The sequence below is a fragment of the Dama dama genome, chromosome 1 (assembly GCF_033118175.1).
Source record: "Dama dama isolate Ldn47 chromosome 1, ASM3311817v1, whole genome shotgun sequence".
Lineage (NCBI taxonomy): Eukaryota > Metazoa > Chordata > Mammalia > Artiodactyla > Cervidae > Dama > Dama dama.
The window spans coordinates 43,153,766-43,181,261 of record NC_083681.1 but is presented as its reverse complement, the minus strand read 5'-3'; the positions used below and the strand labels follow the sequence as shown (position 1 = coordinate 43,181,261).

General features: G+C 39.8%; 1 protein-coding gene across 2 annotated transcripts in view; it reads left to right on the top strand.

Moving 5' to 3' along the window:
* SWAP70 (switching B cell complex subunit SWAP70) overlaps positions 1 to 27,496 on the top strand; it is an 86,102-nt gene that overhangs the window by 44,630 nt on the left and 13,976 nt on the right. Inside the window, exons 4-7 of one of the 2 annotated variants that reach the window (XM_061147811.1) lie at positions 9,961 to 10,188; positions 11,828 to 11,974; positions 13,081 to 13,189; positions 15,690 to 15,871. In XM_061147811.1, the coding sequence (XP_061003794.1) occupies positions 9,961 to 10,188; positions 11,828 to 11,974; positions 13,081 to 13,189; positions 15,690 to 15,871 (666 nt within the window). The remainder of the gene's footprint in view (positions 1 to 9,960; positions 10,189 to 11,827; positions 11,975 to 13,080; positions 13,190 to 15,689; positions 15,872 to 27,496) is intronic. The other variant, XM_061147818.1, reaches the window with a different exon arrangement.

Sequence of the window (27,496 nt, the reverse complement as noted above, 5' to 3'; positions counted from 1 at the left end):
CATTTTTGCACACTGGTCTGCTTCTTTCTTTCCACAGTTTCAGCAGTGGAATTCTAAGTCCTAAAAAATGCATACTTCTAGGGTATTAGATAAACGAGGCAGAACTGCCCCTTCAGAAGGCTATACCAATTTATATACCCACCACTAGTGATCAAGCGTGCCCATTATTATCCACTCTGCCAGCATGGAGTCCGGTCTGTGATTTATTTCTGTGATTCATGTTCATGTTAGGAAAATCTGTTTAAAAGTTTACACTGCAATATTTTTTCAAATCAGCAAGTATTTATTGACTGGCAATAATAAATGAGGCAATAAGAGGAATCTGAAGTGAAAAAGATGACTTCCTGCCTTCAAGAAATTTGCAGTCTGCTCAAGCAAAAGAAAGTCAAAGCAAAATAGACAACCTGTTATAAGAGAGATCAAATGCCATGTAAATACCAGAGAAGGGAAAGATTTATTCCAGTTTGGGAGAAGTCAGGGATCAGGGAAGTCTTTTTTAAGAGAGGCAATAGAATGCAGTGGTTAAAAGGGGCATCTTAAACTTTTTCAGTGAAGGCCAGACAGAAAATATTTGAGACTTTGTGGGCTTTCTGACCATATTGTCTGTGTTGTAGCTACTCAACTCTGCTGTTAATAGCATGAAAGCAGCCACAAGACAGTATGTTGCTTCAATAAAACTTTTATTTATGGATGTTGAAATTTGAATTTCATATAATTTTCATGGACCATGAAGTATTATTATACTTTTGATTCCCCCCTGCAACCACTTAAAAATGTGAAAACGGTTCTTAGAGCAAGGGTGTATAAAAACAGGCTGAGAGTCATATTTGGCTCGTAGGGTAGATTTGACTCATGGGCTGTAATTTGGTGTTCCCTGGTTAAGAGCAGAGATCTGGAGTCAGTTGTCTTGGATTTGAATTCTAGCTTCATCACTGCTTACTAGCTCTGCGACCTTGGGCAATTTCTTTAATTTTTGCTACAGTTTCCACCACTGTAAACTAAGGCTAATGCTACTACCTACCTCCTACTGTTTTTGTGACGATGAAATGAGAAGAATGCCTGGCCTTTAGGAAGTGCTCATTGTGTTTGCTGTTATATTTAGGAGGGAAATAACACTTATGCTGGGGCTTAAAAGATGGAAGAGTTTTGACTAATGGAAAAAGCAAAGGAGAAGACTTCTGGGTGGAAGGGACAGAGGGCGAGGTCATGTGAGGCAAGAAAGCAAAGGAAGAGCATGTCTGAGATGAGTGAGGTATCTCACTTGGCCAAGTTGCCAGTCTTCGAAGTAGCTGGACTGACTGATTTAAGCCAGAAAGGTGATTTTAAAAATGTTGGATAGCTTATAGAATGGCTATTATGGCTGAAAACCAGGTGTGGAGGCTGTGCAGTGAGGAACCGCAGGGAGACTTTATTGTACTGTGGAATATTTCTGACCCTGCACACTGCTGCCCGGGAACTCAGATCTTCCTGCAACTGTTCTTGGAGAGCCTTCTATGCCTACTTCCCAATCACAGGGTATGATGCATCTGATCATTATGATCTAGGTCAGCTGCCATGAACTAGCTGCAGAGGAGGCTTGAGAAGGGCCCATTTGTGTTTAGCGTCCACACTGGGATTCCCCAGACATAAGGGGGTTAGCATTGATTTAACAGCGTGCCCGCTAGCTTCTCCCATCCTGGACTGGTCTATTTACCTGGTCATTCTTTTGGTCATGGGCACGATGAGACTCTGGGGTCAGTTACTTCAGCGCCCAGCCCACTGGTTTTTTCCAAAGACTGAGAGTTCTGAGATTTGGAATTTCAGTACACCGTGGACAACCTCCATTTGTGACCCTGGAGAACAGAAGAACCTGAAACATGTCATTTTGAAGACTACTAATTTAGGATTTTACTTTGAACTTTCCTCACTAATAAGGTTAATAATGAAGTGATACTCCCAACAACAACTATTGCTACTAAGCTCCTGTAGAGATAAAAGTAGATCAGTGATAAGAGCTTTTATATATTATTTTTAGTTCATAGAATGAATGAGTGACTGATTCATGCCCAGAGCTTAATTATGTGAGGGTTTGGTGGCTGTCACTCTGATCTTTTGTGTGCCTTCATTAGTTTTCATGGTCAGAAAGAGGCAGGCCTGCTATATGTAAGCCAAGTTTTACTACTCCTGTCAGAGAGCTGGTAGAGAGAGTTATTTTAAAAAATTAATAGCATCCTTTCCCTATAAAACCAGACCACCTTACTTACCTCCTGAGAAATCTGTATGCAGGTCAGGAAGCAACAGTTAGAACCGGACATGGAACAAAAGACTGGTTCAAAATTGGGAAAGGAGTACGTTAAGGCTGTATGTTGTCACCCTGCTCATTTAACTTGTATGTACAGTACATCATGCAAAATGATGGGCTGAATGAATCACAAGCTAGAATCAAGATTTCAGGGAGAAATATCAATAACCTCAGATATGTAGACAACACCACCCTTATGGCAGAAAGTGAAGAGGAGCTAAAGAGCCTGTTGATGAAAGTGAAAGAGGAGAGTGAAAAAGCTGGCTTAAACTCAAAATTCCAAAAACTAAGACCATGGCATCCAGTCCCATCACTTCATGGCACATATATGGGGAAACAACGGACACAGTGACAGACTTTATTTTATTAAGCTCCAAAATCACTGCAGATGGTGACTGCAGCCATGAAATTAAAAGACACTTGCTCCTTGGAAGAAAAGCTATGACCAACCTGGACAGCAGATTAAATAGCAGAGATATTACTTTGCCAACAAAGGTCCGTCTAGTCAAAGCTGTGGTTTTTCCAGTGGTCATGTATGGATGTGAGAGTTGGACCATAAAGCTGAGTGCCAAAGAACTGATGCTTTTGAACTGTGGTGTTAGAGAAGACTCTTGAGAGTCCCTTGGACAACAGGGAAACAAAACCAGTCAATCCTAAAGGAAATCAGTCCTGAATATTCATTGGAAAGACTGATGCTGAAGCTGAAGCTCCAATACTCTGGCCAACTGATGTGAAGAACTGACTCATTGGATTAAGACCCTGGTGCTGGGAAAGATTGAAGGCAGGAGGAGAAGGGGACGACAGAGGATAAAATGGTTGGATGGTATCACCAGCTCAGTGTACATGAATTTGATCAAGCTCAGGGAGTTGGTGATGGACAGGGAAGCCTGGCGTGCTGCACTCCATGGGGTCGAGTCAGATACGACTGAGTGACTGAACTGAACTTTCCCTATTGATAGTATCTTTCCCCTGGTAGCTCAGATAGTAAAGAATCTGCCTGCAGTTTGATCCCTGAGTTGGGAAGATCCCCTGGAGAAATGAATGGCAACCCACTCCAGTATTCTTGCCTGGAGAATTCCATGGATAAAGGAGCCTGGTGGGCTGTAGTCCATGGGCTCACAGAGAGTCGGACATGACTAAGCGACTAACACTTTCACTTTCCCTATAAAATATCTGTTAATTACAGAAACTTTAGGTTCTTATTCTACTTATTTCTACAAATAAGTATAAAGAACTTTCTTTTTATAGTTCTGTAGTTCTGCCACTGAAAGAGAACCAAGGTTAGCATTTGGAAATACTACTTTTTATATTTTTTTCTATTCATGACTTTTTAAAAAAATACAGTGTGGTTGTATAATATATACAATTTTCCCTGCTCTTTTTTTCAGTTAACATTATGCTGTAAAGATGTCATTGAAAATTAATAAATGTAATTTTAATAACTGTAAAAAAGGGGGGGTTAGGTGCTGGGCAGTGAAAATGAATGACACATGTCCTTTTTAACTGGAGCATGATGGCTGTGCAGGGACAGAGACAACTTTCAGGTCTGGGCAACTGGGAGGAAATATAGTGTAGTTGTTTAAAGCGTGGTCTCTCAGATCAGACCACCTAATTTAAATCCCTTCTTGACCACCTTTTGGCTCTGTGACCATGAGCAGATTACTTAGTCTCCCTGTTTGCTTCCTTCACTGGACACTTGTGAGGACTAAAGTATGTGAAGCACTGGTGATGAACTATTTGGGATGTGATGTATGGTGATGGTTTGGTACAGTTGGCATTGTGAGTGGATCATCCTTGTGGAACTGCCTTGTTTCAACTGGAAGAGTATGTTTAGAGCTGTGAGAGGCCAGGGCTGGAGACAGAGAGGGAAGCCACGGGAGTGGGTTAGATCAGGAAGAAAGAGACGGTAGTGGGAGAAGCGAGGGCTGAGCACAGAAGCATGGGTCCGTTTCTGTACCCGGGGGAGGAAGTAGATTTGGTGAAGGAAGTTTAATAGTCTGTCAGGTAGGAGAACTGGGAGAGTGTTGAGTCATGGGTGCCAAAGAAAAAAAAGTTCTAAGAAGCAGAAAAGTAGTTCCTAGCATTAGGTGCTATAGAAAAATTACAGGGCGATGAATGAGAAGTTGTCCTTGGATTTAATAATTAGGTTGTCATTGGTGAGCAAGGAGAAAGCAAGTTCACTGCAGTGGTGGGAACAGTTTCTCAGTGTTTAATAATAATGTAATTGTGCACATATGTTAAAGGGGAAATTAAAACGTGTTATGGAATTTTTGTCCATGAAAATTATCTTGCTTAATACAGAAACATATAGAAGGGAATAGAATGTTGATAGATGTAGATATGGCAATGGTATTTTTAAACCTAGCTGCTGCTTGGAAGAATTATGCTAATAAAATCTCCATTGTTGTCTTTTAAGACATTTTGTAGTTTTACTCTGCATTTTCTTTGGAACTAGAGATGTAGTGGGTCTCTTACCCATGATCTTTTGGTTCTTTCCATCACCAAAATATATATGGTGGACTTGAAAGGGACCTTAGAATTAGAAATTACTTTGTAGGGAGATTTACTGTATTCCTTGAAGCAGCTCTGACTTGATGTGGGGGACTTGTCATTGGCTTTAAGTCATCACTGAGTCACAGGCTGTGGAGGGAGCCTGTCAGCACCAGCTTCCTGACTGCCCTGTCTAAGACACTCAAATGATTTCTGCTTTGGGTGGCCTGAAAAACTGTGACTCACAAAGACTTGAGGTGGGCCATGAGTTTTATTTTTCTGCACCCGGAGCCCAGCCAAGATGCCACAGCTTGCTTGTTTTCCTCTCTGCAGGCTGACAAGAGTGTCTTGCTCCTCTCCTAAACAAGTTAATCTCATTTGAGAAGGGAACAGCCTTTTCTTGACTTGTCAGGATAGCCAGGCAGCATACCTTGTCATGTCACTGTTTGGACATATTCTGTTGTTTTGATGTCCTTAGCTCCCTCAACATTCTTCTGATTAGAAGTAGAATTAGAGTTAGTTCTACAGATTACTCCTCTGTGGCCAGGAGTACTTGTGTGGGGAAAGAAAGGATCATTAAAACAGATTTATGTGAAATAGCTTTGTCTGACTACTGAGCCAGCCTCCTAAGGTTTAAAATATGGTCTTGTGTTTATTAAGCTATTAGCACATCTCCTGGCTTTTGCTCAAGCAATGCAAATTCAGGGTTGCACGTTTTATGAAAAACAGTGGAGTTTTTTCTTCAGGTTCCATTCTCTGTTAGATTTTGCTTCCTTCCTAAGTACTTATTAAAGTACTGTTATGGTACTAAGTATTAAAAAAGAACTGTATTTGGAACTAGTTTTAGGCTTACAGATTTTAATAAAATTAAGTATGAAAACATACACATTTAAAATAAAATTGAAGTATAATGTCTTAATTTGTCATGTATGAGTTTGATTTGTAATATTACCAGTTGATTTTAGGCTTTATAAATTTAAAGTAATCTTTATGTTTCCAATAAGTCATTTATCATAATGATCATTTGCATTTTAAGTCCAAAATGTTTTAAAGTGAGATTTTATTCTCCACCTTTGATTAATACTGTATTAGACATAAGTAACAGTGGTAGTTATATGAATAACATAAGTGGTATAGATAAATTTGCTTTTGATTCATTTCTTATCACCGAGAAAGTAGTATCAAGAACATTGAATAAATAAATGACTTACTTCACGAAAGTCCAGAACTAGCGTGTCCCCATTTGAGGTGGTTCTGAAATTTTTGTCAAATGGTTTTCCTGGAAATGTGTGTGTGTGAAGTATAGTTTTTACATGAGTATTCATTTCCCGCTGAGCCAAGAACAAAACAGGATGTGTCTGTTGCTTATTTGGAAGAATTGCCTTCATGCAGTTAAATCTCAAACCTGAAAGAGTTTTAAGAGATCCCCAGTGAAATAAAATCTGAATTAAGTCAATAAAGGCCCTCTTTAATGATTACAGGGAAAGAACTTTTAACAAAGAAATTTCAGAGCCAGAGGCCTCAAAAATCACATGCAGCTTGAAAGTTTATTCTTTGTTATTTTTGGTGCAACTTGCCTTGGAAGGAGGAAGTAAGCTGCTTCCTGAAACTGAATGAGCTCTTAGAATTGGTGCAGGCCACTCAGACTAACACAGCACCACGTGATTTATTATTTAGTATGATCAAATAGTTGAGAATGGGAATGTTTGTCTCTCCTTGGCGCAATATAATGAACGAAGAGGTTCTTAAGTTACTTGGTTGTGATAAGTATGTGATTGTGTTCAAAGTCAGCAGGAAGTAAGTCTAGATCAGTTACCTGGCAGTCACTGGGAATGCAGAGCAGAAACTGGGCCCGGATGACAAACTCTGAAGGGCTGGGGAGGGCGCGTGCACAAAGGTTCAGGAGGAACCTGGAGAGCTGCCCCTAGAAGAGCTCCGCTTGCTGCAGACTGGAAACATTGTAAAAGACGTTCCAATACAGGAGAGGAATTGAAGCTCCAATGTACAAGCGGAACTGAGGGGCACAGGGTCATTCCCAGCTGTTTCCTGACTTGTACTAATGGTCAGTCAGAGGCACTGTCTTGTCACACCCACTTTTTGTCATCCTGTCCATACATGTGGCGACACCCATAGCCTCACTACTAAAACTCCTAGTAGTGCCTATATAAGCTTTTATCCCAAGTTGTGATCAGGCAGCATGGGCCCTCTTTCTGCTGCCTTAGGGAGATTGAATTTCTGTGCATGAGAAGGCCTCTGAGTTGATTTACTTTGGTCAGTTGTTTATATAATTAAGTTTTTCTTTCCTGTGCCTTATTGCTTTAATCTTTTTTTTTTTTTTTTTCCGTCTTCTCTTTTCTATCCTGGTCTCTCTGTCCCTCTTCCCTTTTTTCTTCTTGATTTCCTTTTTTCTCTTTTTCCACTTCCTGTCCCTGTTATTTCTTTTTAAAACCCAAGAACTTACCTGGTGGTCAGGTGTTTAAGAATTCTCCTGCCAGTGCAGGGGACATGGGTTCCATCCCTAGTCTGGGAAGATCCCATAGGCTGAGGGGAGCTAAGCCCTTGTGTCACAACCAGCATGGCACAGCTACTGAAGGCCACGTGCCCTAGAGCCTTGCTCTGTAGCATGAGAAGCCCCCACAGTGAGAAGCCCTCACACTGCAACTGGAGAGTAGCTCCTGCTTGCTGCAAGTAGAGAAAGCCCGTGTGCGGCAACAAAGACTCGGCACAGGCAAAATAATTTTTTTTAAAAACCAAGAAAATAATATCTGTTAAATTTAACAGCAGATGCATAAGCTTAACAGGTACATCTCCAACAAGAGAAAGGGAAGACCTGAGTGTGTTTTTCTCCAGCAAATAAACATTTGTTGAACACCCCACTATATGCTAGATGTAAGGTATTAGATAATCTGCATACTGGAGGAGCTTATAATATCTCATCAAATTACATCAATAGAGCTGTTGATATTTTTTGACCTTGGGATGTTTTGTGAGTGTGTTATTTCTTTGCAAACATGTTTTTCCTATTGTTCACATTCTTTTCCTGTTAAAGTATGTTATTTCACAAACAACATTATAACCAAATAGGAATTACAAAGAAGAGAAAGAAATTAATTCATAATCCTATCTGTAACAAAATTGACTGTAATATTTCCTCCAGTATTTGTCAGAATATTTACATAATCTTTATGCATTGGAAATCATAGGTAAATTTAATTTTGCCTTCTTCCTCATTCTATGTTATTTCATGAATGCGTTCTTAAATGTAATTTGAAATGGTGCAGTGCAGAAGGAAGTAGCATTGATTGAGTGCCTGTTATACCAGACATTGTGCAGTGTTCTATTTTTGTCCCATTTTATCCCCATAGGAGTCCTACATGATGAGTTTTATTATACCCATTTCTTTGATGAGAAAATTGAGGTTTAGCTTGGTTTATTTCCATTTCATTAACTGAGCTCTACTACATCTGTGTATGATGCTGAGTTCTGGAGATTCAAAGATGAGTGGGACATTGTCCTTCCTATAATGAGTTCAAAAAATCAGCAAGGGGCAGCATTTGAATATAGAGATACTTTCTGTACAGTATGCCGAGTTCAGAAGAGGAACACCTGACCTGGGTCAGAGCACTTTTACCAGAGCAGTGCTTCTCAGACTTTAATGTGCATAGGAAAGTACCTGGGTTCTTGTTAAAACGCAGATCCTGATTTGCGGGTCTTTGGTGGGATATGACTGAGTAGAGAAATGGGGAGAGGTAGTCTCAACAGGACAGCATGGGGCAAGGCACAGAAGCATAAAAAATGTGTTAAATGGGTAAACTATTTATAATCTATTGCACATGTTGGCTGACTACAGCTTAGTGGCTGAATTCAGTTCACAGCCTGTTTTTATATAGCCCATGTCCTAAGATAGTTTTTACATTTTTAAAGGGTTGTTAAAAAGGAAAACCCAAAACAAAGAAAAACATATAGCAGAGATGTATCAAGTCTTAAATATTAACTAGCTAGCTCTTCATAGAACTTGCGTGGGATCAGTGTTGATGATGGTGTTGGTGGGGTGTAAAATCTGCAGTGAGGCATGGCGGAGAAAATGTTAGGGATGGTACACAGTGGGTGAGTGACCACAGCGGGACACAGAGGAGCTTGCCTTTATCTTTGAGGTGATATGGAGCCAGGCAGAGTTTAAAGAGGGGAAGTGAAAACAGTAGGATTTTGTCACTGATCTTGATGTAAAGGAGTGGGGCATGGTTTGTTATCCTGGCATGGGTGAATGGTGTTGTTCACAACTGAAATCCATAATTGGAGGAGAAGCCATTTGAAAGGTAGAGATGATTCATTCATATTTGGATATGTTGAGTTTGAGAGAGCACTGTAGGATACCCAGGCTTTCCAGAAGATAAGAGACATCAATTCTAATTCAGTATTACTGCCTCACAGTTTGTTTTTAAAACTGTTACTATTTCATTTACATTTTAAAAATACTTTCACATCATGTGCACATCCATTCATGGTGCACTCATTCATCAGAAAAAGAAAAGGTTATTGGACAGCAGGTGTCTTGTGATCCCTTTCATGCTAGTGTTGTGTATGTGTAGAGCTTTTTGGAGGGATGAACATGGTATTTTCTACTATTTCTGTATACAAAGCTATGTGTTTCAGAATTTGATAAACTTTTCTGGCCCAGTCTAGGAGTTCACCATTGTTTACAACACTCAGAATTCTAATGAGAAGTGGCAGCATTAATTTAAAATAATTGGCTTATGTGGAAAATTTATAAATTGGTGACTAACTTGTATATACTTTGAGATGATTATTTAGTGCTTGCATACTGGTTCAGTAAAATTAGTATTCTCATATATTGAAATCCAACAGAGTAAACAGATCGCATCAGTTAGTTTGTGTATGATAGTGTCTGTGTGCAGTTTGCTTTTGTTCTTTATACAAATAGGCTCTTAAGGGTTCCAGTTTTTTATTACTTTATTCTAAGTTAGCATAGAATCAGTGGCTTTTTATCCACACCCTTCTCCTTGATGGTGTCAAGATTCTTTAAAGATATACTTGGAGCTATAAAAGAATATTTCCTAAATTGACCTTTTAATTTAGTTATTTAGTGTAAATCACATAGATACATACCTAAGTTTAAAAGTTTTTTTTTTTTTTGCTATGCAATAATACTTTAAAAATTCTTTTTATAGATTGAATACCTGCTTAAGAAACTTACAGAAGCTATGGGAGTAAGTTGGCAACAAGAACAATTTGAAAATTATAAAATCAACTTTGATGACAGTAAAGATGGCCTTTCTGTGTGGGAACTGATTGAGCTTGTTGGAAACGGACAGTTCAGCAAAGGCATGGATCGACAGACTGTGTCCATGGCAATCAACGAGGTCTTCAATGAGCTCATATTAGATGTGCTGAAACAGGTAAGCGTCCTGTGACACTGTTTCTCCTCACCTTTAGAATTTGACATGTTTGAAATAAAACATTTTTATCACAAAGATGAGCCTAAGTTATATTTTTACACTAATTTAGAACAGGAATAAAATTTCCTATTTTCCCAGTCTTATGTTAGGCTTACATTGTAAATAATTACAGTTAAACACTGGGAAGTTGCTATTTTGAAAGAACTGTTTAAATGATCACACTTCTGAACATAGTACTTTCGTGTCTTGTGTACGTCTATACTCATTCATCTGAAAGATCCCATGGCATACTGTTCAGTGAAGAAAACAGGTTGTAGGACAGCAGGTGTCTTGTAATCCCTTTCATGCAACGTGATATGTGTGTGTAGAGCTGTCTGGAGGGATGCGGGCCAAAATGTTAGAAGTGATCACTGCTGGGTTGTGGGATTTCTGAATTTTATCTTATTCTTTTTCTTATTATTGGACTTACTACTATAATGTTTATATATGTTAACCTCTCTATATGATATGTATAATTTTTATGAAATCAGAAAAATACACTTACTTTTGGAGAAGAGTGCCTTTATGTAATAAAGTTGTGTTTATCATACTAGGTTATAAAGTTTGTATTCTCAGTACCTGCATAGCATCTGATAATATTTATGGTATACATATGCTGATATACATAGTCTGTTTAATAAACTTAATGCTTAGTAAATAGAATTTATATATTTTGAGTGGATCTTTCAGACGTCTTACATTATTATATTGAATAATAACTGTTACTGGTTGGTCCTTGTTTTGCTCTCTTAGGTAATGATGTTGTTTTTGCTCTTTTCTTCAGATGTAGCCTATTAATAAACTTTAATTGAGGCTTAATTTGTGTAGGTTTTTGGTGCTATAAGAGGGTAGGAAACATGGTCTTTGAAGAGGATTTCCAGGCCCATTAGGATGGCAGAATATAGAACTGCAGATGAACTGCAGTATGAGATAGTTTTGGTTTAAATGTCAAGAGCTAGCAAACCGGACAAGTAATGTGCTTAGAACTTAGTATAATGGTCACATGATACAGCCAAAGCATTATTATGTATTTGATGATGTGTATAGTCTGCCGCAGGCTATCGGCACCTATAGATTTACTGTGTAAAATGTTAACTATCCTTTAACAATCCTGAAGTGTTTTGGTCTGTAGTAATGTGTAGTCTTGCTGAAATAAAATTTTGGATCACACGTCTTTGAGGCTGACATATGGGAAGAAAATACAAGCCTACTAAGTGTGAGCCTAAAAGCTATACTTAGAAGCCAGGATCCTAACTACTGGTCCATTTCATGTTCTGCTCCTTTGGAGCAGATTTCATGCTCCAGAATCCTGAGAGGTCAGGTAGAGAGGTACACTGGTGCCAGAGGGTGACTGTCTGAGAAGGCGTGCTTGGCCAGCTTTACTGACACCTTTTAGCATTTTTAATAATGGAGGTCTAGATTTATTGAGAATCACAGTTAGGGTATGTGTGTTAAAAGGAAGAGGTGTGGTGGGGGATGGGGAAGAGGTGTGTGTGTGTGTGTGTGTGTGTGTGTGTGTGTGTGTGTGTGTTAAAAGGAGGAGATACCAGCTCTTATAAGGAAAAGCACCAGCATTTATATCAGATTTAATCTTACCTAGGGTTACATGATAAAAAAAGGCCATAGACGGAAAAACTGGACTGAACGCTGGTTTGTATTAAAACCCAACATAATTTCTTATTATGTGAGTGAGGATCTGAAAGATAAGAAAGGAGACATTCTCTTGGATGAGAACTGCTGTGTGGAGGTAAGAGTCAATGGTTACCTCTTTCCAGTGCTGCCGCCTGCTGTCCAAGTGGTTTATCTTCCTTCTTCTAGACTCTGGGGCCTTAAAAATAATCTTAAAAGTCACATTTCTAAAATAATATAGGCATACAGTAACCATAGTTTCTGAACCAGAGAATTACAGATACCTAACAAAATTTTTTTCTAATGTGAATTTATTTTCTGTCTTCTATTTGAGAATAAAGTATAGGGATTAAATCTCATGTATTTGTATATTTAAGGAATCATTTCTTGAGTAAATTGGAGTCATAAATAAGAAAACAAAGCCAAAAAAATTCAGTAAGACAGTGTTTGAAATCATGAGTATTTCTGAGAACCTGGGCCATTTTTGAGTGTAATAAATAAACCAAAAGAACATGTCTTTGAATAACTGGTATGACTTTCAGAACACTTTATCACTGCTAATTCTGTAAATAGATGAAGTCCTCAAGAACATAATGTTTTGAATTTTTTGTTTATACCTGAATTATTACCACATCTTTATTTGTTGAAGAACATTTAAAATACCTAAGATCTCATTCATAAATGATAATGTGTCTTGATGGATGAAATGGTATGTATTAATATTAAAGGTGTGCAGTGCCCAGTAAGGGGTCTTCTTAGATTCAGCTAAACATGGAGACTCACAGGATTATGATAGATCATGCCAGTCTACTTATAAGGATATAGGACAAGAACCACAGCTTGCTAGCAACAACACCCCTGGTGCAAGGAAGGGAGAGACACATCTGCAGGGTGTGAGAATCACCCTGGGTGTCTATACCTATTGGAACAGTTAGTTCCATGGGCATATTTTCCAGGATTCCTGTGAGAGACGTGTTCAGGCATAAGGTGCAATGTACAAGGGTTGCTGTGCTCAGGAAGTGGCCCATCAAGTGGTGTTGGTTCTCCCAGTCTAGATGTTGTACACTCATCTGGGGTGATTTTTACCGCAAGTATTGTTGCCTAGAGGGCAGCATAAGTAAATCAGTAACATTCATTTATAGGTACTTCTTGTATAAGTAATTAAGTTTGAATTTAAATACTTGAAAGTAAAATTTGAAAGACTAATTTTGCTTTCTGTCTTAGTCCTTGCCTGACAAAGATGGAAAGAAATGCCTTTTTCTCATAAAATGTTTCGATAAGACCTTTGAAATCAGTGCTTCAGATAAGAAGAAGAAACAAGAGTGGATTCAGGGTAAGGTCCTTTTTATTACTTGTCATGATATAACTTGAGAGCACTTTCTGTTTTTCATTGAGACTCCCTTAGACAGCAAGGAGATCAAACCAGTCAATCCTAAAGGAAATCAACCCTGAATATTCATTGGAAGGAATGGTGCTGAAGCTGAAGCTCCAGTACTTTGGTGACTGATGCAAAGAGCCAACTCATTGGAAAAGACCTTGATGCTGGGAGAGATTGAGGCAGGAGGAGAAGGGGGCAACAGGATGAGATGGTTGGATAGCATCACTGACTCAATGGACATGAGTTTGAGCAAACTCTGGGAGATAGTGAAGGACAGGGATACCTGGCATATTGCAGTCCATGGGATCTCAAAGAGTTGGACACGACTGAGCAACTGAACAAGAGATACTCGGCATTGTTCCCCATTGCCTATAGTTATTTCTGTGTGAAGCACAGTAGCTAGAAGAAAAACATGCTGAAAGGAGTTCCCAAAATTTTCATCAGTTTCATTTGCCTGATGAACTTGTGGGAAAAGTACAAACTGGACCTTTTTGGTTTTATTTATTTATTCTTACTATTTCAAGAATATGGAATTTCCCCATTTAAGGACCATGAAGAATTTTAAAGTGGCCATTTTGAGTATTTAGAAATATGTAAAACAAAAGAGGAATTATGCAATAGGTTTTGAGTACTTCAAGTAATTTTCAAGATTTGTTACTTTCACAGGAAATCACTAGTTTCAGATATCTCGAGAATGAAAACTTTTGATTTAATAACTTTTAAACTAAAATATCACTCCAGCATTAGTAAAGATTAAAGTGAAATTTTTCTCTTTAATCATGAAAGGGGATTCTGAATGTTATATTCTTCAATATAGGTAAAATTGTTTATTGAGAATTGTGGACATTTTGATGTAGCTTCAGAGTTTGAGGCAAGTGTACCTGGGTCTGGATCCTCTCTGCTGGGTCACTAGGAATTCTGGAGCAGCTTTCTTCTCTGGAATGGGGCTAATGATAGTACCTACCTCTCATAGTTGTTGTGAGGGTTAATAATGAGATAGTGAAGATACAGTTGCATGTTTTAAAAATGACACATCATTGCAGAAATGTTTGTGACAGATTTATAAACAAATATCCATTAATTGGGGCGTGGTTGAATAGATGATGGCACAGCTGCACACTGGAGGACTGATCAGTACTGCGCATGTATACTGATACAAAAAGCTCTCCAGGGTGAAGTAAGAGGACAGACTCAGGCTCTCACGAGAGTGTTACGCCACCACTGTGTCAGTCAGTGGAAGGTGGAAAATGTATATATACGTTTTTTTGTATATGCTTTTAAAGTATCTCAGGAAAAATGCACAGAAACAGTTGGTGTTAGTTGGTAGTGGAGTGAAGAGCTCAGTGCTTGGGAATAGGAGTAGAAGGGAGATTTCATCTGTGTCCTTTCAGGCTTTTGAACAGTGTGAAAGTACTGGCTATTTATTTAATTTTTGATTTTATTTTTAATTGGAGGATAATTGCTTTACAATGTTGCATTGGTTTCTTCTGTACAACAGTGTGAATCAGCTGTAAGTAGACATTTATCCCCTCCTTCTTGAGCCTCCCTCCCACCCAACCCCCATACTAGCTATTTAGATAATGGAAACAATCAGGAAAGAAATCAGATTTCATACAAAAATTAGATAATGCATGTAAAGAGTGTATGTGTGTGTATATGTATACACATATATTTATATATAGCAAATATTCAATACATGGTTGGAAGGAAGTATATAGGGAGATGGTTTCATAAGGCATAGATGAGGGGCAGACTACCTACAGTTCAGTTGCTCAGTTGTGTCTGACTCTTTGCGACTCCATGGACTGTAGCACGCCAGGCCTCCCTGTCCATCACCAACTCCTGGAGCTTGCTCAAACTCATATCCATTGAGTTGGTGATGCCATCCAACCATCTCATCTTCTGTTGTCCCCTTCTCCTCCTGCCTTCAATCTTTCCCAGCATCAGGGTCTTTTCCAATGAGTCAATTTTTTGCATCAGGTAGCCAAAGTGTATTGGAGCTTCCGCTTCAGCATCAGTCTCTCCAATGAATATTCAGGACTGATTTCCATTAGGATTGACTACCTACAGCAGGTAGCAAATCAGATACCAGGAATTTTGAATCTCAGCCCTTGTGAAGTCTTATTCTTATTTGGCCTTTTGGGAAGTTAAGGAAGGGAGTTGCAAGTGTTGGGAGTTCCTCAAATGCATGTTATGTTCCCAAATCAAATCTATTTAAGCACAGATAGGCAGTTATGGGACTTTGGAGCTGGAAGGGACTCAAGAGATCATCCCTCTCTGGTTAGAGATGAGAAACTCATGTGTAAGTGATTCTGTGACTGGCTTACAGTCACACCGCTGCTCAGTGGCAGGATCAGAATTACCCTGGGTTTCTGCTTTTCTTCCCACTATGCCATTCAGGTTAGGCTCACAGAATAAAGGGTATTTCCCATCTTTTCTCTCATGCCTTTCACAGCCATCCATTCTACCATCCATCTCCTGAAGCTGGGCAGCCCCCCACCACACAAAGAAGCCCGCCAGCGTCGGAAAGAACTGCGGAAGAAGCTGCTGGCAGAGCAGGAGGAGCTGGAGCGACAGATGAAGGAGCTCCAGGTAGCGAACGAAAACAAACAGCAGGAGCTGGAGGCCGTGAGGAAGGTGAGAGTGGACGCGGGGCGGGGGCGGTCTCCTGTTTCTCTGTAGGAGCCTCTGTGACCTTGCTTATGAGCTTCAGTTCTACCAGGACTAGGTTAACATGACTGTAGGGAGATTGTTTGGAGAACTGTGCTTCCAGGAAGTGTCTCTAGACTGCTGAGAGAGACACTGTTTTCCCAGCCCTTGAGGGTATGAGGGTCTCAAGACAACAGGGATATTTCATTGACCAGAAAAGAGCAATTGTAAGAACAGTGAGTATAGTTGAATTCGTTCACAGAAAGATGAGAAGTTTCTCCTGAGGATTTCAGGGTCACTTTTGTTGAACTGGATAGGATCCGTTGCTTTTTTAGGTTTTCCCCCTTAGCTCCCATCTTCACTCATGAGGATCTTGGAAGACGCTTAGTGTTAGAATTGTGAGTTTTACTTATTGTTTGGAGTCAAAGATACAGTCTGGACACCACCACCACTACCCCGCCCCCAACTCCTTCTTGAGATGCCAGTCCCAAGTCCAGGTTGTTACCTGTACTTCTGAGCAGCTAGCTCTGTCAGAGGTTCCCACAGCCTCCTCTCCTGTGCTGTGCTGAGTCACTCAGTCACATCTGACTCTTTGTGACCTCATTCTCTGTAGCCTGCCAGTCTCCACTGTCCATGGGGATTCTCCAGGTAAGAATACTGGAGTGGGTTTCCATGCCCGCTTCCAGGGGATCTTCCCAACCCAGGTCTTCTGCTTTGCAGGTGGATTCTTTACCAGCTGAGCTACCAGGGAAGTGCCCCCCCCACCACAATTTAGGTTTGATTAATTTGGTAGAGCAGCTTACATAACTCGGAGAAATGTTTTCCATAGTAGTCACTGGTTTCTTATAAAAGACTGTAACTCAGGAATAGACAGATGCATAGGGCAGCATGTGAGGAAACGGCACGGAACTTCCATGCCCTCTCTAGGCGTAGCACTCTCCCCAAATCTTCATATGTTTACTAACCTGGAATCTCTTCGAACCCTGTGCTTTTGGGTTGTTACGGAAGATTCATTACACAGGCATGATTGATTACATCATTGGACATTGGTGATTGACTCAACCCCCAGCCCTTCTCCCTTCCTCAAAGGTCAGACTGAAAGTTCCCACCACATGGTAGGTTTCATTGGCAACCAGCCCCTATCCATATGTGTTTTCTTAAAGTCACTTTATTATCACTCTCAACACTTAGGAAATTCCAAGACTTTGGGGAGATCTATGCCAGAAACTGGGACAAAGACCAAATGTATGTATTTCTTACTGTAAATCGCAATATCATGGTATAGGTGTATGGGTTTTTATTTATTTATTTATTTTTTATTAGTTGGAGGCTAATTACTTCACAACATTTCAGTGGGTTTTGTCATACAGTGATATGAATCAGCCATAGATTTACACGTATTCCCCATCCCGGTCCCCCCTCCCACCTCCCTCTCCACCCTATCCCTCTGGGTCTTCCCAGTGCACCAGGCCCGAGCACTTGTCTCATGCATCCCACCTGGGCTGGTGATCTGTTTCACCATAGATAGTATACATGCTGTTCTTTTGAAACATCCCACCCTCACATTCTCCCACAGAGTTCAAAAGTCTGTTCTGTATTTCTGTGTCTCTTTTTCTGTTTTGCATATAGGGTTATCGTTACCATCTTTCTAAATTCCATATATATGTGTTAGTATGCTGTAATGTTCTTTATCTTTCTGGCTTACTTCACTCTGTATAATGGGCTCCAGTTTCATCCATCTCATTAGGACTGATTCAAATGAATTCTTTTTAACAGCTGAGTAATATTCCATGGTGTATATGTACCACAGCTTCCTTATCCATTCATCTGCTGATGGGCATCTAGGTTGCTTCCATGTCCTGGCTATTATAAACAGTGCTGCGATGAACATTGGGGTGCACATGTCTCTTTCAGATCTGGTTTCCTCAGTGTGTATGCCCAGCAGTGGGATTGCTGGGTCATATGGCAGTTCTATTTCCAGTTTTTTAAGAAATCTCCACACTGTTTTCCATAGCGGCTGTACTAGTTTGCATTCCCACCAACAGTGTAAGAGGGTTCCCTTTTCTCCACACCCTCTCCAGCATTTATTGCTTGTAGACTTTTGGATAGCAGCCATCCTGACTGGCTTGTAATGGTACCTCATTGAGGTTTTGATTTGCATTTCTCTAATAATGAGTGATGTTGAGCATCTTTTCATGTGTTTGTTAGCTATCTGTATGTCTTCTTTGGATAAATGTCTGTTTAGTTCTTTGGCCCATTTTTTGATTGGGTCATTTATTTTTCTGGAATTGAGCTGTAGGAGTTGCTTGTATATTTTTGAGATTAATCCTTTGTCTGTTTCTTCATTTGCTATTATTTTCTCCCAATCTGAGGGCTGTCTTTTCACCTTACTTATAGTTTCCTTTGTAGTGCAAAAGCTTTTAAGTTTCATTAGGTCCCATTTGTTTAGTTTTGCTTTTATTTCCAATATTCTGGGAGGTGGGTCATAGAGGATCTTGCTGTGATTTATGTCGGAGAGTGTTTTGCCTATGTTCTCCTCTAGGAGTTTTATAGTTTCTGGTCTTACATTTAGATCTTTAATCCATTTTGAGTTTACTTTTGTGTGTGGTGTTAGAAAGTGTTCTAGTTTCATTCTTTTACAAGTGGTTGACCAGTTTTCCCAGCACCACTTGTTAAAGAGGTTGTCTTTTTTCCATTGTATATCCTTGCCTCCTTTGTCAAAGATAAGGTGTCCATAGGTTCGTGGATTTATCTCTGGGCTTTCTATTCTGTTCCATTGATCTATATTTCTGTCTTTGTGCCAGTACCATACTGTCTTGATGACTGTGGCTTTGTAGTAGAGTCTGAAGTCAGGCAGGTTGATTCCTCCAGTTCCATTCTTCTTTCGAAGATTACTTTGGCTATTTGAGGTTTTTTGTATTTCCATACAAATTGTGAAATTATTTGGTCTAGTTCTGTGAAAAAGACCGTTGGTAGCTTGATAGGGATTGCATTGAATCTATAGATTGCTTTGGGTAGAATAGCCATTTTGACAATATTTATTCTTCCAATCCATGAACACGGTATGTTTCTCCATCTGTTTGTGTCCTCTTTGATTTCTTTCATCAGTGTTTTATAGTTTTCCATGTATAGGTCTTTTGTTTCTTTAGGTAGATATACTCCTAAGTATTTTATTCTTTTTGTTGCAATGGTGAATGGTATTGTTTCCTTAATTTCTCTTTCTGTTTTTTCATTGTTAGTATATAGGAATGCAAGGGATTTCTGTGTGTTAATTTTATATCTTGCAACTTTACTATATTCATTGATTAGCTCTAGTAATTTTCTGGTAGAGTCTTTAGGGTTTTCTATGTAGAGGATCATGTCATCTGCAAACAGTGAGAGTTTCACTTCTTCTTTTCCTATCTGGATTCCTTTTATTTCTTTTTCTGCTCTGATTGCTGTGGCCAAAACTTCCAACACTATGTTGAATAGTAGTGGTGAGAGTGGGCACCCTTGTCTTGTTCCTGATTTCAGGGGAGATGCTTTCAATTTTTCACCATTGAGGGTGATGCTTGCTGTGGGTTTGTCGTATATAGCTTTTATTATGTTGAGGTTTGTTCCTTCTATTCCTGCTTTTTGGAGAGTTTTAATCATAAATGAGTGTTGAATTTTGTCAAAGGCTTTCTCTGCATCTATTGAGATAATCATATGGTTTTTATCTTTCAATTTGTTAATGTGGTGTATTACATTGATTGATTTGCAGATATTAAAGAATCCTTGCATTCCTGGGATAAAGCCCACTTGGTCATGGTGTATGATTTTTTTAATATGTTGTTGGACTCTGTTTGCTAGAATTTTGTTAAGGATTTTTGCATCTATGTTCATCAGTGATATTGGCCTGTAGTTTTCTTTTTTTGTGGCATCTTTGTCTGGTTTTGGAATTAGGGTGATGGTGGCCTCATAGAATGAGTTTGGAAGCTTACCTTCATCTGCAATTTTCTGGAAGAGTTTGAGTAAGATAGGTGTTAGCTCTTCTCTAAATTTTTGGTAGAATTCAGCTGTGAAGCCATCTGGTCCTGGGCTTTTGTTTGCTGGAAGATTTCTGATTACAGTTTCGATTTCCTTGCTTGTGATGGCTCTGTTAAGATCTTCTGTTTCTTCCTGGTTCAGTTTTGGAAAGTTATACTTTTCTAAGAATTTGTCCATTTCATCCAAGTTGTCCATTTTATTGGCATAGAGCTGCTGGTAGTAGTCTCTTATGACCCTTTGTATTTCAGTGTTGTCTGTTGTGATCTCTCCATTTTCATTTCTAATTTTGTTAATTTGGTTCTTCTCTCTTTGTTTCTTAATGAGTCTTGCTAATGGTTTGTCAATTTTGTTTATTTTTTCAAAAAACCAGCTTTTAGCTTTGTTGATTTTTGCTATGGTCTCTTTAGTTTCTTTTGCATTTATTTCTGCCCTGATTTTTAAGATTTCTTTCCTTCTGCTAACCGTGGGGTTCTTCATTTCTTTCTTCTCTAATTGCTTTAGGTGTAGAGTTAGGTTATTTATTTGGCTTTTTTCTTGTTTCTTGATGTAAGCCTGTAATGCTATGAACCTTCCCCTTAGCACTGCTTTTACAGTGTCCCATAGGTTTTGGGTTGTTGTGTTTTCATTTTCATTCATTTCTATACATATTTTTGATTTCTTTTTTGATTTCTTCTATGATTTGTTGGTTATTCAGAAGCGTGTTATTTAGCCTCCATATGTTTGAAGTTTTAACAATTTTTTTCCTGTAATTGAGATCTAATCTTACTTCACTGTGGTCAGAAAAGATGACTGGAATGATTTCAATTTTTTTGAATTTTCCAAGACCAGATTTATGGCCCAGGATGTGATCTATTCTGGAGAAGGTTCCGTGTGCACTTGAGAAAAAGGTGAAGTTGATTGTTTTGGGGTGAAATGTCCTATAGATATCAATTAGGTCTAGCTGGTCCATTGTGTCATTTAAGGTTTGTGTCTCCTTGTTAATTTTCTATTTAGTTGATCTATCCATAGTTGTGAGTGGGGTATTAAAGTCTCCCACTATTATTGTGTTACTATTAATTTCCTCTTTCATACTCGTTAGCGTTTGCCGTACATATTGCGGTGCTCCTATGTTGGGTGCATATATATTTATAATTGTTATATCTTGTTCTTGGATTGATCCTTTGATCATTATGTAGTGTCCTTCTTTGTCTCTTTTCACTTCCTTTATTTGAAAGTCTATTTTATCTGATATGAGTATTGCGACTCCTGCTTTCTTTTGGTCTCCGTTTGCGTGAAATATTTTTTTCCAGCCCTTCACTTTTAGTCTGTATGTGTCTCTTGTTTTGAGGTGGGTCTCTTGTAGACAGCATATATAGGGGTCTTGTTTTTGTATCCATTCAGCCAATCTTTGTCTTTTGGTTGGGGCATTCAACCCATTTACATTTAGGGTAATTATTGATAGGTGTGGTCCCGTTGCCATTTACTTTGTTGTTTTGGGTTCACGTTTATACAACCTTTCTGCATTTCCTGTCTAGAGAAGATCCTTTAGCATTTGTTGAAGAGCTGGTTTGGTGGTGCTGAATTCTCTCAGCTTTTGCTTATCTGTAAAGCTTTTGAATTCTCCTTCATATCTGAATGAGATCCTTGCTGGATACAGTAATCTAGGTTGTAGGTTTTTCTCTTTCATTACTTTCAGTACATCCTGCCATTCCCTTCTGGTCTGGAGGGTTTCTATTGATAGATCAGCTGTTATCCTTATGGGAATCCCTTTGTGTGTTATTTGTTGTTTCTCCCTTGCTGCTTTTAATATTTGTTCTTTGTGTTTGATCTTTGTTAATTTGATTAATATGTATCTTGGGGTGTTTCGCCTTGGGTTTATCCTGTTTGGGACTCTCTGGGTTTCTTGGACTTGGGTGGCTATTTCCTTCCCAATTTTAGAGAAGTTTTCAGCTATTATCTCCTTGAGTATTTTCTCATGGCCTTTCTTTTTGTCTTCTTCTTCTGGGACTCCTATGATTCGAATGTTGGGGCGTTTCACATTGTCCCAGAGGTCCCTGAGGTTGTCCTCATTTCTTTTGATCCTTTTTTCTTTTTTCCTCTCTTCTTCATTTATTTCCACCATTTTATCTTCTACCTCACTTATCCTATCTTCTGCCTCCGTTATGCTACTCTTGGTTCCCTCCAAAGTGTTTTTGATCTCATTCATTGCATTATTCATTTTTAATTGGCTTTTTTATTTCTTCTAGGTCTTTATTAAACATTTCTTGTATCTTTTCAATCTTTGTCTCCAGGCTATTTATCTGTAACTCCATTTTGTTTTCAAGATTTTGGATCATTTTTATTATCATTATTCTAAATTCTTTTTCAGGTAGATTCCCTATCTCCTCCTCTTTTGTTTGACTTGGTGGGCATTTTTCATGTTCCTTTACCTGTTGGGTATTTCTTTGCCTTTTCATCTTGTTTAGATTGCTGTGTCTGGAGTGGGCTTTCTGTATTCTGGAGGTCTGTGGTTCCTTTTTATTGTGGAGGATTTACCCAGTGGGTGGGGTTAGACGATTGGCTTGTCAAGGTTTCCTGGTTAGGGAAGCTTGCGTCGGTGTTCTGGTGCCTGGAACTTGATTTCTTCTCTTTGGAGAGCAATGGAGTGCCCAGTAATGAGTTTTGAGATGGGTCTATGTGTTAGGTGTGACCTTGGGCAGCCTGTATGTTGACGTTCAGGGCTATGTTCCTGCGTTGCTGGAGAATTTGCGTGGTATGTCTTGCTCTAAAACTTATTGGCCCTTGGGTGGTGGTTGGTTTCAGTGTAGGTATGGAGGCTTTTGGATGGTCCCTTATTACTTAAAGTTCCATGTAGTCAAGAGTTTTCTGGTGTTCTCAGGTTTTGGGCTTACGTCTCCTGCCTCTGGATTTCAGTTTTATTCTTCCTGTAGTCTCAGGACTTCTCCAACTATACAGCACTGATAATAAAACTCCTAGGTTAATGACGAAAAGATTCTCCCCCGTTAGGGACACCCAGAGAGGTTCACAGAGTTACATGAAGAAGAGGAGAGGGAGGAGGGAGATAGAGATGAGCAGGAGGAGAAAGAGGGGGACTCAAGAGGAGAGAGACAGATCTACGCAGCTGTCTGTTCCCAGAGTGTTCTCCGTAGCCCAGACACCTACAAAGATTCACAGAATTGGATTGGGAAGAGAAGGGGAAAGGAGGAAATAGAGGTGTTCTGAAGTAGAAAACAGAGAGTCAAGATTGGGAGAGAATAATCTTCGGTTTAAAAATAGGGCTTCTCTTCTTTTTTTTTTTTTGTAAGGTTATAGTGTATTGAAAATGAAAATTAAGGAGTAGTAGAGGAGTACTAGAGGACTTTAAAAGAAATAAGAGAAAAAGAAAAATAGAAAATAGAAGAGAAAAAGGAAAGAAGAAAAAGAAGAAAAAAGAAAAAAAAAGAAAGAAAAAAAAATTTTTTTTCCCCTAATTAAAAAAATCATAAAAATCTATGAAAATGAAAGTTAAGGAGTAATGGGAGAGTAATAGGGAATTTTAAAGGAAAATAAAAGAGAAAAAATAAGAAAGAAAAAATTAAAAAAAATTTTTTTTCTTACTTAAAAAAAAAAAAAGTATATATCTAGGAATTTCTCTGGAGCTCTTGCGGTCAGTTTGGGTTTGGCTCAGTTTCAGATAGCTCCTCGTTCCAGCTTACGCTTCTCGATATCTACAGGCCCCTTCCGGTGTAGTCGGTGTTTTCTAGAGGGATTTTAATCTGTTGCACCAGTCCCTTCTGAAGCGGTTCCCTTTGTTTATTTGGCTTCTGTATGCCCGTCTCTTCAGAGCCTCATTTCCGCCCTGACACAGGCGGGCGGAGGTGGATTCTTATTCAGGTAGTAGTTCCCTTGCGCTGCGGGGAGGGGCTGGCGCTGCCGGAAGGGGCTGGCGCTGCGGGGAGGGGCCGGCGCTGCGGGGAGGGGCCGGCGCTGCAGGGAGGGGCTGGCGCTGCGGGGACGGGCTGGCGCTGCCGGGAGGGGCCGACACTGCTTTCTCCGTCTGCGCTGCTCAGGCTCCCGGCTGTTCTATATGGAGCGCGCCCCGCGCTGCGCGAGGCTGCAGCCCTCGGGTGTTCCACAAAAGCGCGGAAGGAAAAGCTGCGCCTGCTCTCAGTGCCTTCCCCGTCAGAGCGGTCCAGGCAGCCAGGGGCTTGGTGGGCGCACTCGCCCCAGGTGTGGCGCGCCCACTCCCTTCCACGGATCCAGTCTCAGTTTCCGCTGGCGCCAGTCGGGTGCGTGCGCCTTCTGCCCTCCGCGTCCCCAGCCCCAGTCCCCGCCCGCGCCGGTCGGGTGCCTGCGCCCTGTGTCTCACCGCGACCTTCCCCTCCCCCCTGCCTCCTGTCTCCGGCGGGGCTGGGCTGGTCCGCAGCCTGCGAGCTCTTCTCTGGATTTTCTCGGTCTCTTTGTTCTGCGAACGGCCAGCAGTGTGTTCGGGCCGGTTAATTTTCTCTCTCTCTTTTGGTCTCCCACAGTTCAAGTTGGCAACTCACAGAAGCTCCCTCCAATTGTCCTCAGGGCACTCAGGCCCGGACCCTACCCCAAGCAATGCCGCCTAAGACTTCCCGGGACGGATCTCCATCCTTAGCTCTTTTGTCTCACTTTTTATCTTTTATATTTTGTCCTACCTCTTTTCGAAGACAATGGGCTGCTTTTCTGGGCGCCTGATGACCTCAGCTAGCGATCAGAAGTTGTTTTGTGAAGTTTGCTCTGCTTTCAGTTATTCTTTTGATGAATTTGTAGGAGAGAAAGTGGTCTCCCCGTCCTACTCCTCTGCCATCTTGGCTCCTCCCTCCAGGTGTATGAGTTTTCACAGGTGTCTAGATTCTTGAAACCATCACAGACAGAATATAGAACAATGCCAGTGTCTCAGAGAATTCCCTCATGCTGCCCCTTGTATTCAGACTCTCTCCTTACCCCTGGCCCCTGGAAACCACTGATCTGTTTTCTGTTCCTATATTCTTGTCTTTCCAAATTATCATATAAACAGAATCATAGAGTATGTATGTTTTCAGTATGTGGGTTCTTTCATTTAGCATCATGAATTTGAGATTCATCCATCTGGGATCCTTTTAAACTCATTGACTTTTAACTCAACCTCCGGGAGCATGTAGGTCCCTGTTCTGTGCTACATGAATGCCTACCGATTTGGTCAGACCTCAGCTGACCTCAACCACCTTTCCACATCCTAGTTCTACGAATCATTAAAGCAACTGATTTGGGGTTTGATGGGTAAATATTGGAAAGCAGTTATTATGGATCCTTTTAAGAATTGTTAAATTTCTTTTCTTGTCAAAAAAGAAAATTCTCCAGTTTTTCATTGAAGCATTTTTAGAAAAATATTACTTAGATGAATATTTGAATCACCTGGAATGAGATTTCATTTTGTGAGACTTGATACAGGCTTCATTTAATTCAGAAGGAGGAATAAGAAATTGTGGTAGGTTGTTTTTGTGTGTGTGTTTTCTTTTTGGCTGCACTGTGCAGCTTGTGGGATTTTAGTTCCTCGACCAAGGGTTGAACCTGGGCCCTTGGCAGTGAGAGTGTGGGGTCCTAACCACTGGACTGCCAGGAAATTCCCTGGTATTTTTTTAAATAAATTAACATATTTCTTTAAAATGTTACTCAAGTAATTTTATTAAAAGACTTAATTTTTTTAGAGATGTTTTAGGTTCACAGTAAAACTAAGAGGAAGGTGCACAGATTTTGTATATACCTCCAGTGTCAATATATGCATATCCTCCCCTAGAATCAACATCCCCAACCAGAGTGGTACGTTTATTTCAGTTGATGAGTCTACACTGACACTCCTAGTCACCTGAAGTCCATAGTTTACTTTAGGGTCCACTCTTGGTGGTGTATGTTCTGTGGGTTCAGACAAATGTATAACAACATGTATCTACATTATAATACCATTCAGAGTATTTTTTCACTGTATATTGCCTTAAAAATCCTTTGTGTTCCACCTGCTTATCCTCCTCAACCCCAGCACATAATTTTTATTTCTACTTTTGTTTCTTTTAAAAAATATAATCATTTGTGTAAGTAATAAAATCATATGGTTCAAAAATTTTAAAATATAAAAAGGGATTCAGTGAAAAAATTTCCTCCTACTCTTTTCTTCCCTCTGCTTGGTTCCTATGCCTTGCCTAAGACAACTGTTATTTTCATTTCTTATGTATCTTTCTAGATTCATGTAATGCATATTCAAGAGAATATGAATATACATTCTTGTTTATCCATTTTTAAACACAAAAAGTACATACTTACGATTCGGCATCTAGTTTTTATATATATTATATATATATATATATATATATATATATATATATATATATTTCTGTGTCAGTGTAGTATAAAGAGCTTTCTCATTCTTTCTGATAGCTATAAAATATTCTATTATATGACCATATCATTACTTATTGAACCAGTTCCTCCTATTGATGAACTTTTGGGTGGTTTTAGTCTTTTGTTTTAATAAGCAGTGCTGCAGGGAATTATTTTGTACTGTGTCATTTTATAAATGTTCATACATGTCTAAAGGGCTTCCCTGGTGGCCCAGACAGTCAAAGTCCTGCTTGCTCTGCAGGAGACCTGGCCTTCAGTCTTTGGGTCAGAAAGATCTCCTGGAGAAAGGACTAGCTACCCACTCCAGTACTGCCTGGAGAATCCCATGGACAGAGGAGCCTGGCGAGCTATAATCCATGGGGTTGCAAAGAGTCAGAAACGACTGAGTGACTAAGACTTACTTATACATGTCTAATATATCTGTAGAATGAATTCTTAGAGGTGGGATTGCTGGGTCAGAGTGTATATACATCTATAATTATGACATACAGGCAGATGGAACAGCCACCTTGTCAAATACTGCTATTCACTGTGTCAGACAAAAAACTGTTCTAGAATTTGCCAGTTAACTCCTCCAGCCCAGAAATATCACACTTCACTTCTATTTATTTACAGTATTTTGGTCAGAACTAGTCACATGTTTCTGTGTTTCCTTGTGTAAGATGAGTCGTGTTTCTCTTGTCACTTTCAGTACTTTTTGTCTTTGGTTTTCCACAGTTTTACTATGATATATATGTGTGCACGATATGATGTATGTGTTAAACTCTTCGTATTTATCTTACTTTCTTGGAAGGGTGGATTAATGTTTTCCATCAAATTGGAAAAGTTTTCAGTCATTATTTCTTCCAATATTTTCCTACTCCTTTCTCTTTTTTCCTCTCCTTTGGATATTCCCATTTTGTGAATGTTGGTGTATTTAATGGTGTTGGCAGCCCACTCCAGTATTCTTGCCTGGAAAATTCCATGGATGGAGGAGCCTGGTAGGGTGACAGTCCATGGGGTTGCAAAGAGTTGGACACGACTGAGCAACTTCAGTTTCTTCCTTGGGCTTTCCTGGTGGCTCAGAGGTTAAAGCATCTGCCTGCAATGCGGGAGACCTGGGTTCGATTCCTGGGTCGGGAAGATCCCCTGGAGAAGGAAATGGCAACCCACTCCAGTACCCTTGCCATGGACGGAGGAACCTGGTAGGCTACAGTCCACAGGGTCGCAAAGAGTTGGACACGACTGAGCGACTTAACTAGCTAA